Raw genomic sequence first — 12,070 nt, forward strand, 5'->3', positions numbered from 1 at the left:
TTCCTACTCTTCCTCAAAGTAGTGCCATGGGATCTTTTACACCCAGCTGAGAGAATGGACTGCATCTCGATTTAACAGCTCATCCAGAAGATTGACTGTACAGCACTCCCTCAGTACTGCAACTGGACTATAAGTATGGATTACGGGCTCAAGCCCCTGGCGTGCAGCTTAAACCCATGACCTCCTGACTCAGAGACAAGTGTGCCAGCCACTGAAACACTGCTGACACATCGCCCAATGCTCTACAGGCCTTTTGGAAGCTGTGGTATTGGCCGTAGGATCTATACCAACCTCTTATTCAAACAGTTGCAGTGAATCACATTCGGTCCATTTGTTCCAGAGGCCAACTGTGTAATCAACTTTCTATTGACTGCCCCTGTAGTCTCTGCCTTTCTGGAGTTAATTCTCCATTCTCTGAGCCTATCATGCTAACTACAGGCTTTTAAGCAGGTACCAGTATAGTTGTCATCCTCTGAACCTGTTCCATGTGAGCGGATCAACACTGGACACATTTGCAGAGCATATTATGTTTGTCCTTTTTATACTGCTTCTCCCCCTAGGTGCTCAGATCCCACTCCTGCTAGAAGATTAGGGATTATCAGTGAAGCAGCTAATATTTTGCCCATTGAACATTGGTAGCCAGGCCAATTGAGGCAATGAGTAGCTCAGCCATTTCAACCAGGATGTTTGATCCTTGGCTTCTACCAAATGGGCTGAACTCAGTCAAGGTGGCAGGTAAGACAACACAGTTCACACCAACACAACAGGGTTGTGCAAAGATGGGAAATCAATGAGCCCATATCCTACTATATCCTTACTGGAACATGGGTTTGGGCGCAGGTTCCAAGGAATCAAACCCTAGCAGTGTCAAAGGATTCAGAAATGGGAGGTAGGACGTGGAACAATGGTGATGGTGGTGTGGGTGAGGGTAGAATTCCCAGTGGTGGAATGTTACGTACTCAACCCCATCCCATTCCTACCAGTGCAGTGGGGTCACAGAACAATTTCATGAGTCTTTAGTTCAATGGTCATGATGGAACAAGTCTGACACTGAACAGACTACAGGAGGAAAGAGAGGAACTGCACAAAATCAAGAGAAGAAACTGGCTGATTGCAAGCCCTCAATGTCCCACTGCCCATTTTTCTACAAGTTCTGTTGTGTGGGTAAATACCTTGATCCTCTTGGGAGGCATCATTGTAGTTGACTTGTTTGCGAATGCGTTTGCCCTTGCCTAGGTTCCTGGCAAGATCTTCCTGCTGCTGCTCGTAATGATGTCGAAGAAGCTTTTCCCAATAGTCAGGATCCACATTCTCTTCCTGTTTAATGATCTCTCTTTCAACTTCCTCCTAAACAATTCAAGACCATCAACAGATCAGCTGCATTCAACGGAAATCATGCGTGAGAATCAATTTAAAGCAAAGAATTTAAAAAGCAAAACCTACCATTTAAACAGTCACTAATCCAGGTCGTTACAACCTGCAACTGGAACTTAAATCATCACTGAAGCAAGATGCATCTCAGAGAAAAACAAACAAGGAATTGGGAGATTTCTTTCTCTGGATGTTAACTAAATAAAATCTTAGCGCTCGTGTACAAAAGTTAATGTGTCCTACATTACAAGGGTGACTGTACTCCAAAAAAAAACATTATTTGGTTTTGAACCATTTGGGGAGTTCTGATATCTATAAATGCTAATTGTCCCCAATGCTTGGAAAGTGACACTAACTTATAAATCACCCCATTCTTTGCCATCAATTCTACTCACTTCTCCTCTCCAAGTAAGCAACATCCCCTTCTCCTTTTATTCCTCCCAATCTCCAACCCTAGAGTCTGATTCACAAATTGCAAGAGGCAGATTTATGAAGAGTGGGGATTGATTCTGGAAGTTTCAGATTCCCCATCTCTGATAACTTTGCTCCCCAGTAGGTTGCTCCTGTTCTGCTGCTACTTTCTTTCTAAACCCCCTCCTGTCCCCATCCCCGAGGGCTTTCCAAGATCTGCCTGACTCTGCTGCTCAGTCTAACCCCACAGCTGTCGTGGGCAGTGACTGCCGAAGTAAAGTCGTCACCTGTTCGTCCTCCTCCCGTACCACGTACTGAGCAACCTTGAAGGAGCTGAGATACTCGTTCATGTTTTGAATATCAGCATCATCTGTCGCATTCTGGTTGCGGTCCAGCAGCTTTGATATGGCACGGTCGTCGTAGTGGATCATCCTCATCTCCTCCGCTTCCTTCTCAGCTGCAAGTTAAAAACAATTATCAACACCTCTCTTTGTTCTCGTGGCGCTAAGCACCTAAGAATGACCAGGCTGTAAACTGACTGACCTTCAGGGTGTTGTTCATGGGGCTACATGAATATTTTTCGAAACTTCTCTCATCCTGCAACTATCTCTGCTTCCCTCCCACTTCATATTCTTCACCTCTCTCTCTCTTTCACTCCAAATCTTACAGTTTCTGATTGGTGTGAGAATAAAACCTAATGGAAAATCTAGACTTTTAAACTTACCCATTCCATGCTCTCATTACATCTCTTACACATCTATAAAATGCATATCCACTAATATTCATATAGAAATGTATATTTAGAAACAAGGATATATTGATAGCATCAGATGAAGTGTGGGGGGGGTGGGGGGGGAGAGGTAGTGTACAGTATTAACTCGTTGGAGCGAATGGCCTGATTCGCTGCTGTGATGCTGTCATTCTATGTAGTATTTCTCTCCAAGCATTAGAACAAAGGAATGTAGGAACAGGCCATTCAGCCTCTTAAACCTGTTCCATCGTTCAATCAGATAACTGATCTCAACCTCAGCTCCATCTATTCACTATACCCTTTGACATCCTCACCCAACAAAAATCTATTGATCACAGTCCTGAAAACTCCAATTGCCCCCCAGCATCCACAACCTTTTGGACGCTTTTCTGCTTTTATCGTCCCTCTTTCTGTAACACTCATCCCTCATTATTTAAATTTAGAAACAGAACAAAAAGGTAATTTTGTCCCAAAAGCCTCTCGCTTGACAAAGCAAACGCACCTCAGCACACACCACCTACCCTGCTCTCTCCAGAAATATATCCATTAACCCTTCAACCCAGTAGTAATGATCGTTTCAATGCCCTTCTCTGAAAAATTGCCTTTTTACCCCCTGGCTTTCCCCCATGTGCCCTGGTTAAGCCATACTGAACAGTTTAGATGCACCAATTCTGTCAGTTTTCTTCGTAATCATGAGAACCTACAAGCCACTTAGCTTAACATCTTTCATAGGGAAAGTGTTGGAATTTATTAAGGAGGTTATAGCAGAGCACTTAGAAAATCTCAATGCAACCAGGCAGAGTCAACATGTCTTGTGAAAGGGAAATTGCTTATGACTAATTTATTAGACTCCTTTGAGGAAGTATCAAGCAATGTGGATAAAGGGGAACCTTTGAATGTGCTGTACTTAGATATCCAGGAGGCATTTTGACAAGGTGCCACATCAAAGGTTATTACACAATATAAGAGCTCATGATATAGGGGTAACATATTAGCATGGATAGAGGATTGGTTAGCTAACAGGAAAAAGAGAATAGGAGGCATAAAGGGGTCATTTTCGGGTTGGCAAGATGTAACAAGTGGAGTGCCACAGGGATCAGTGCTGGGGACTCAACTATTTACAATCTATATATATTGTTTACTTGGATAAAGAGATGTCACAAAGATAGGTAGGAAAGTAAGTTGTGGAGAAGACATAAGTCTGTAAAGGGATATAGATAGGTTAAGTGAGTGAGCAAAAAATTGTCAGATGGAGTATAACGAGGGAAAATGTGAACTTGTCCACTTTGGCAAGGAGAATAGAAAAGCAGCATATTATCTAAATGGTGAGCGATTGCAGGACTCTGAGGTACAGAGGGACCTGGGTGTCCTGGTATATGAATCACAAAAGCTCGTGTGCAGGTACAGTGATTAAGAAGGCAAATGGAATGCTGTATTTTATTGTACAGGGAATGGAATATAAAAGTTGGGATGTTTTGTCACAGTTGTACAAGGCGTTGGTGAGCCCACATCTGGAGTACTGTGTACAGTTTTGGTCGCTTTATTTAAGGAAGGACATAATTGCATTACAAACAGTAGTTCAGAGAAGGTTCACTCCACTAATTCCTAGGATGAGGGGGTTATCCCATGAGGAAAGGTTGAATAGGTTGGGCTTATACCCCTTGGAGTTTAGAAGAATGAGAAGGTGATCTTATTGAAACATATGAGATCCTGAGGGAGCTTCACAGGGTAGATGCTGAAAGGATGTTCCCTCTTGTAGGAGAGACTAGGACTAGGGGCCACAGTTTAAAAATAAGGATTTCCCATTTAAGTCCGAGATAAGTGGAAATTTTTCTCTTGGAGAGTCATGAGTCCGTGGAACTCAATTGCCCAGAGTGGGGTGGAGGCAGGGTCATTGAATGTTTTTAAGGCTGAATTCGATAAATTCTTGATTGACAATGGAGTCATAGGGTATATGGGGTAGGAAGGAGAGTGGAAGCCACAGTCAGATCAGCCATGATCGCATTGAATGGCAGAGCAGGCTCAAGCGGCTGAGTGGCCTAGTCTTGCTCTGAATTCTTTTATTCGTAAAGTCACTTCAAAGTCTTCATTTCTGACTTCCTTAACATTTCCTTAAGTTCCAATATCCAGGTTATCTTTTGCCCCAAACCCTTTTCCTTTCAAAGGGCCGTAATCTCCCTCCCGTCTCATCTTTACACTCAAATCTGGGTTCCAACCTTCCCTCAGATGAAGTGAATTTCTCTCTTGTTTAGAGATATTTTCGCCTCCAGCATTCTCCCCCTCCTCTACCGAAAATGGTGACTGGCTGGGGCACAGTTCCACAAGCGCCAGTTGTCATCCTCTATCTCACTCAACCGACTGGCTCTGCATGTGCCAGTCTTGATGGCAGGCGCTAGTGGGTTAATCAATCATGAGGGGAAGCATCAAGACTGAGCCACAAACCTAACACACACTTTGCACCTGCAGTTACTGCAGCGGGATGGCTGGCTGGCTGATCTCGATCTCCTGAACCCAGGCACCGAGGACACCTTAGCGCTGCCGCACTTAACATCAACTGAATCATCACACGTCAGAGTGAGCACTTCCAGGACTGTAAGGGTCCATATTAAACTGGGCCATGTATTTACGGTCTGAGATCAGTAGATTTGTACTAGTCAAAGGTATAAAATGATATGGAACCAAGATGGGTGGAAGGGTCCAAGATACAGATCAGCCACGATCTCATTGAATGGTGGAACAGGCTTGAGGGGTTGAATAGCCTCCACCAGTTTCTATGTTCCTAGTGTATTGAACCACAGGGTAAATCTCAATAATGATTAGCAGGTAGGGTTTCAACAATCAAGGGGAAAAAGGGGCAAATTTCTCCTTTGACCCCATTGTGGTCCTACATCATATTTGTCTTCCACACCCCACCCCATCATGCCAACCCCTTGCTTTCTCACCTTCATCATCCTTAAAGAGCTCCTCTGTGCCAAACTTGAGGATATCATCCAACTCCTGTTTGGAAAGTGAACCAGACTTGGAGCCCAAGCCCGGCCGCACCACAAGGTGGGTCAACATCATCTTCTTCTTGGCCACTTGGGTGATGCGTTCTTCTACTGACGCCCTGGTCACAAAGCGATAGATCATCACCTTTTTATTCTGGCCGATCCGATGCGCTCTGCTGAAAGCCTGGAGGACAGATGTTGGATTTGATTCGATTTTTGAGCTCCTCTACTGAACAATCCCCACCCCCTCCATCACCCACTTCCTGCACCTTCCCAAGTCAACAGAGCAGGCTGGAATCTTGTTCCTGGGACATTAGGAAAACAACAGAGAGAGATTTAATGCTCTGATTTCCCCATCCTTTGTCAAGAAGCACCTGGCCTCGGTTTTGCACTTTCTCCTCACAGGCAAGCTTAGGAGGTCAGAAATCAGAGGCAGAAAATAATCTCCCACCACTGCCAGGTAAAGTGCAATGGGAGACCTACCTCTGAACACCCCTTTTTAAAAAAAACATTCTCAGGATTTAGGCAAGAACAGCATTTATTGACCACCTTAGTTTCCCTGAGGTGGTGGTGGGCCACCTTCTTGAACCAATGGTAGCACTTTCGCACAACTGAATGGCTTGTTAGGTCACTACAGAGGCAGCATAAGATCAATCATGTTGGTGTGGGACTGGAGTCACATATAGGCCAGTCTGAGTAAGGGCGGCAAGGTTTCCTCCCCTAAAGGACATCAGTGAAGCTGCTGAGTTTTTAACAATAATTCAACAGCTTCCTTGGCACTTTTACCAATACCAGCTTTTTACTTCCAAAGTTTTAAACTCAATTACGCACCATCCCACACACGCCCTCTCCAAAGCCCTATCGATTCCCAATCCTGTCAAAAGACCAAATGACCCAGGACCTCTCAAATAGCCTTTTATAAAAAATACTTGGTCTTGGAGACGTGGGTGCTATTGGTCAAACTACATCGATTGCCCGTTCCTAGTTGCGCTGTGCTCCAAGGGAAATTAGGAATCAACCATGCATAGTGTGGGGGACTGGAGTCACATGTAGGCCAGACTGGGAAGGTTCCCTTCCCCGAAGGACATTAGCTAATCAGTTGGATTTTTACCGCCATGTTTTCATGGTCATTTTATCTGGTATCAACCCATAAATTGCAAGAATTTCTGGATTTGGATTTAAAATCTCAACCACCGTCCCTGTTGTAAACCCTGATGTCACAGCATCAAATTCTACAGAGCGGCTATACAAAAGAAAAGCAACCGATTTTGAACAGTCCTACTCCGCAGACTCGAGAAAAGCGTGCTCTGACCTGAATGTCATTGTGGGGGTTCCAATCTGAATCGTAGATTATAACAGTGTCTGCAGTGGCCAGGTTAATGCCCAGGCCCCCAGCCCGCGTGGACAGAAGGAAACAGAATTGCTGGGCTCCGGGGGCTGTAAGGTGCAAGAAAGAGATGGGTGAGCATCTATTCACGAAACCGGCAGAATCTGTACAAAGTTACAGGGACCAGTGAGTATTATCTTTATACTTTTCTCACTGACCTTTTCCCACCTCAGCCCCCATTATTTCCCACTGTCACCTCTTTACTGGTGCTTGTTCCAACGCCTTGCGCAAGTGGTGGGCGATATGGGGGCACAGCAATGAAGAAAGACACAGAAGGAGGTCATTCCGCCCCTTGACCTGGTTCCACCATCACTTAGATAATTGCGATCTGTTCCTCAACTCCATCTACACGCTTTAGTTCCTAACCTTTAATACTCTCGTTTGACATAAATCTATCTCAGTTTCCAAATTTTCAATCGACACCCAGCCTCCCGCTTTGAGGAAGTGTGTTCCAGGCTGCTATTACCCTTTGTGTGAAGAAGCTCTTCCTGATCAGCCCTGCACAGTGTAGGCATTGGAAAGAGTTCAGAAGAAATCCACAACAACAATTCCCGGTTTAAACAGCCTTAGTTACGGAGAGGGGCTTATGGACAGTGGTTCTATTCACTTTAGTCATATGTAGACTTTGGGGTGCTTTGACACAGGTACATATAATATAGCTAAGGGCTGGATTACCTTCCTAGTGACAGACTGCTTCAGTTTTCTAGTTGCAGAAGACATGGGGATGAGAGTATAAGTTAAACGAGGACAAGACAAGGTTAGCTATTCAGCTTCTCCTTTGCCCAGAGGATAGCAGATTTGCTGCTCACAGTGAGCCAGTTTTATCAGAACAGAAATCACATCTTTTAAAAGGTAGACAGAATGTCATTGGTCTCCTCAACTCTTGCAATTGCCTGAAAGGGGTTGGAGGGGGCTTTTCCAGATTTTCTCATTGATTGTTCTTGGATTTTATTCGGTTTCTTGCCTCTCCTAGCAAGTTGAGTAACTGCTGGTGGGGAGTTCAGGTTTGGGGGTTGGGTGGGGATGGGGTGGATGGTATCTAATTGTGATGCTGCAGGCATCATGGCTGGACTAATGACTTGGACTCAATGGACTAGTTGGTTTATTCCTGCCCATCATTTCCATGTGTTGAGCGAGGATCGAAGCAGTAAGTGTTGGCAATCTCCCTTCTGAGCTGGGCCCCATGGCCTCACCAAGAGCAGGGCAGGGTGTTTGCTGCCATGTCACTCCATTCTCCCGACAGTGTGGGTCCGGCGCTACCGGGGTAATCCAAGGGGATTGTGGATGGAGCGGGAAAGAGAAAATTTAAAACCAAACATGGTGTTTTCAAAACAAACACAGGCCACTCAGCATATCTCCTCAGTGGAGTCAACCCCTTTAAGGAGCAAATTATGGGAGTCTTTGCAATTCCAGGAATGCAGGGCAGAGGGAGAGAGGAACAAGGAACAAGGGATTTTCTCAAGAGTTTCAGAAACATCTCCAGCTTCCCTCCAAGCTGAACTTGTGGGGAGAAAGTGGGAGGAGAGGAGAGAAAGGCATTGCATAAGAAATATAGAGTCATCCAGCGAATGATTGTTGCAATATCTCACTAAAATGTCATAGCCAGCTACAAAGAAAATCCAAAAGACAGCTGGAATATTACTTAGGCAATCTAACTAGAGGGCATAATTACAGGAGGAAGCTTCGCCACAACTATATGAAACCCTGCTTGGAATACTGCGCATAATTCTGAACACCACACTCCAGAAAGGATTTATTGACTTTGGAAGGAGTGCAATTGCAGATTGCCAAAGTGTAACCAGAACATCAAGAGTTAAATAATGAGGAGCGATTACATAGACTAGACTTATGTTTCCTGGAAAAAGGACACTGAGGGGTGTTTTGATTTTTTTTTCAAATCTGTGGCAAGGGGACATAAAATCAGAGCCAGGTCATTGAGGAGTGAAGTTAGGAATCACTTCTTCACACAAAGGGCAGTAGAAATGTGGAACTCACACTAAAAATGGATGCTAATAGAATTGATAATTTTGAATCTCCCTTCAATAGATTTTTGCTAGGCAAAGGTATTAAGGGATATAGAGCCAAGGCAGATGGATGAAGTTAGGATACAGATCTGCCATGGTCTTATTGAATGGCAGAACAGACTCAAAGAGCTGAATAGTCTATTCCTGTTCCCTTACACACACTAATGAACGATTACAGATCACCTGCCGCAAGTCATATGCCTTACTGATAGGGGGCGGCGGGGTGTTGGGTTGTCTGAACACAATCATATAGAATCCTAGACGGCTCAGGAGACCACTCAGCCCAGCCTGTCTGTACTGGCCCTCTGATGAATTATCCTTGAGTCTCATTCCTGACCCTTTCCCCAAACCCTTTTTAAAAGATATTTTTACAAGTAGTTACCCCTTTTCTCACTGTTTGAGATTCCAATTCATAACAATGCTGCATTTAAAAACTACTCCTGAGCTTTCACTTCGTTCTTTTGACAATTATTTTAAACTTATTCTCTCAGTATCCACAATAGGAATAATTTTTTCTCATGTTCCTCATCAACACCCTGCATAATTATGAACATCTCTAGCAGGTCTCCTCTCAGTTTTCTTTGTTTTAACGTAAAGAGACCTTATTTTCTCATCTCTCCACAAACTTAAAGCTTCTCTCATCCTTGCTATCTTAACAAATCCTTTCTGAATCTCGTCTGCAACCTTGACAATCTTCCTACTGTAGAGGTCTCCTAAACTGGGCACTATCTTAAATGCAGCAGCAAAGTGTTTTCTCACTAGTTTTGAGTGTATTCTGCTGTAGTAAGGAGGAAGTTCTTTATTTCACAAGGCCCCAGGATTCCTCAGTCATCAAATACTCAACAAGGTCAATAGGTGAAAGATGCATTATTGTTTTCCTAACAATCATAAATAGGAAAGAAAAAGCTCCCTCTAAACCAGCCAGCTTCTGCTCACCATTAAACCGATCAATAGCCTCCTGCCGCTGATTGCCTGTGATGCTTCCGTCTATCCGCTCGTATTTGTATCCATCATACTCCAGGAAATCCTCCAGCAGATCCAGCATTTTGGTCATCTGTCAGTCACAAACAGAACTTTAATCCACAACAGGAACCCTCAATCCTAACTTGCACCAAATCCCATTCTCCCCAGCACGCTCACTGGCCTACTTTGGCTCCTGGTCGAGCAACATCTCAAAATTTAAATTTTCTTACGCGCGCTCAAATCCTTCCATGACCTCACCCGCATTCTTTGAAGTCAATGAAATCTTTTGGATTGTAATCACTGTTGCAATGTGGTAAACGTGGCAACCTATCTGTGCACAGCACGAGCCCACAAAACAGCAATGAGGTAAAAGATCAGTTAATCCATTTTGGGCTGTTGGTTCAAGATTAAATGCTGGTTCGGACACCAAGAACTTCCCTGCTCTTCTTCCAATAACACCATTATATTTTTAAAACTCATCTGAGACGACAGACAGGTCCTTGGTTTAAAGTCTCAATCAAAAGGCGACCCTCCAACAGTGCAGTGCTCCCTCGGTACTGCACTCGGTGTGGCAGTCTGGATTATGTGGCTCAAAACTCTGGAGTGGGATTTGAACAGGAATGCTAACAACAGCGCCAAACTGACACCTTAGACAGAACTGAGAGAAGGCTGACCACCAGTGTCAAAACATTCACGGTTAATCCACACACTTTCCGGAGGGTTCACTGGACAGGGAACAGGGCTCCAGCTGAGCTGCCCCTCCCTAACCAAAGAACACGGAGGCTCACCATCCCCAACCAGTACTGGCTCAGTGTCACAGTGAATGGTGGATTTATCCATTTAACTGACTGGTGGGGAGGACTAGTCTTGTTCGTCCTTTGAGGTGAAGATGACCACGATAATCAACTGCGGTGTTTGGTGGGGCTCCTGTGGGTATGTTTGCAGTGGTGGGGTTGAGGGGAGGTTGAAAGTGGTCCCATTCAATGCATCAGCTGGTGTCAGCCTTGCTTCTGAGTCAGAAGATTGTGGGTTCAAGTCCCACTCCAGGACTTAAGCACAAAAATCCAAAGCCAACACAGTACCAAGGGAGTGCTGCACTGTCAAAGGTGCCACCTATCGGATGAGGCGTTAAACCTAGGCCCCATCTGCCCTCGCAGATGGACATAAAATATCCCCAGGCACTAATGCAAAGTTCAGCAGGGAAGTTCTCCCCCGTGACCAGGCCTATAATTATCCCTGGAACAACATCACAAAAACAGGTTAACTGCTCATTATGACATAGCTGTTTGTGGGAGCTTGCTGTGTATGAATTGGCTGCAGCATTTCCCACATAACAACAGTGACTACACTTCAAAGGTGTAAAGTAATTTGAGACGTCGGGTGGTTGTGAAAGACACTATATAGGTGCAAGCCTTTCTTCTCCCCCCACACTACCTGAGAGAAGATCAACACTCTGTGGCCTTGACTGTGCAACTTCTTCAACATCTTCTGCAGGAGTATCAGCTTCCCTGAGGACTTCACCAGCGAGTTCCCATCGTATGATCCATTCGGTAATACTGGAGCTTCCTGTCAACACCAGCAAGGCAGCATTCAACATTAACACAGATGTCAAGGTGCACAGTGAGATCCCACACCCGCCCGCCTTTGCTCCTCTCCAAGAAGCACAATTCCTCAGGGAAGCTTAGTACCAGCATATGTCAGGACCATTTACTGTTGATCATTCTCAGGATGTGGGCGTCACGGGAAAGGCCAGTATTTATTTCCCAGAAGTTGCAAGATAGCCTCTTTGAAGCAGCAGGTGCTGATACAGCCAAATGGCCTGTTGGGACTGGTTCACCTATAGACCCAGGCCAGGTAAAGACAACAGGTTTCCTTCCCATTAGTGAATCAGTTGGAGTGTTTACAATAATCCAACAGCTCCATGGTCACTTTTACTGAGACCAGATTAATATTTCTGGAATTTTTAAGAACTGATTTTAAATCCTCAAACTGCCCTGGTGGGATTTGAGCTCATACTCCCTGGATTATTAATCCAGTAACAGTAACTACACCACCATCTGTATTACACACCACCAGTTGCCTCAATGCAAACTGCATTGGACATCACCCCATTAGACAGTCAAATTGTCCTAAATTACTAGTGGCTCTGCTCATGATTGGGAACATCTCACACACC

General features: G+C 44.6%; 1 protein-coding gene across 1 annotated transcript in view; it reads right to left on the bottom strand.

Annotated features, from left to right (window-relative positions):
• chd5 (chromodomain helicase DNA binding protein 5) overlaps positions 1-12,070 on the bottom strand; it is a 90,264-nt gene that overhangs the window by 25,587 nt on the left and 52,607 nt on the right. Inside the window, exons 21-26 of the mRNA XM_041206992.1 lie at positions 11,329-11,460; positions 9,868-9,985; positions 6,833-6,957; positions 5,476-5,704; positions 2,070-2,239; positions 1,173-1,347 (exon numbers count right to left, since the gene is read on the bottom strand). Coding sequence (XP_041062926.1) covers positions 1,173-1,347; positions 2,070-2,239; positions 5,476-5,704; positions 6,833-6,957; positions 9,868-9,985; positions 11,329-11,460 — 949 coding nt within the window. The remainder of the gene's footprint in view (positions 1-1,172; positions 1,348-2,069; positions 2,240-5,475; positions 5,705-6,832; positions 6,958-9,867; positions 9,986-11,328; positions 11,461-12,070) is intronic.

This window comes from Carcharodon carcharias, chromosome 15 (genome assembly GCF_017639515.1).
Source record: "Carcharodon carcharias isolate sCarCar2 chromosome 15, sCarCar2.pri, whole genome shotgun sequence".
Taxonomy (NCBI): domain Eukaryota; kingdom Metazoa; phylum Chordata; class Chondrichthyes; order Lamniformes; family Lamnidae; genus Carcharodon; species Carcharodon carcharias.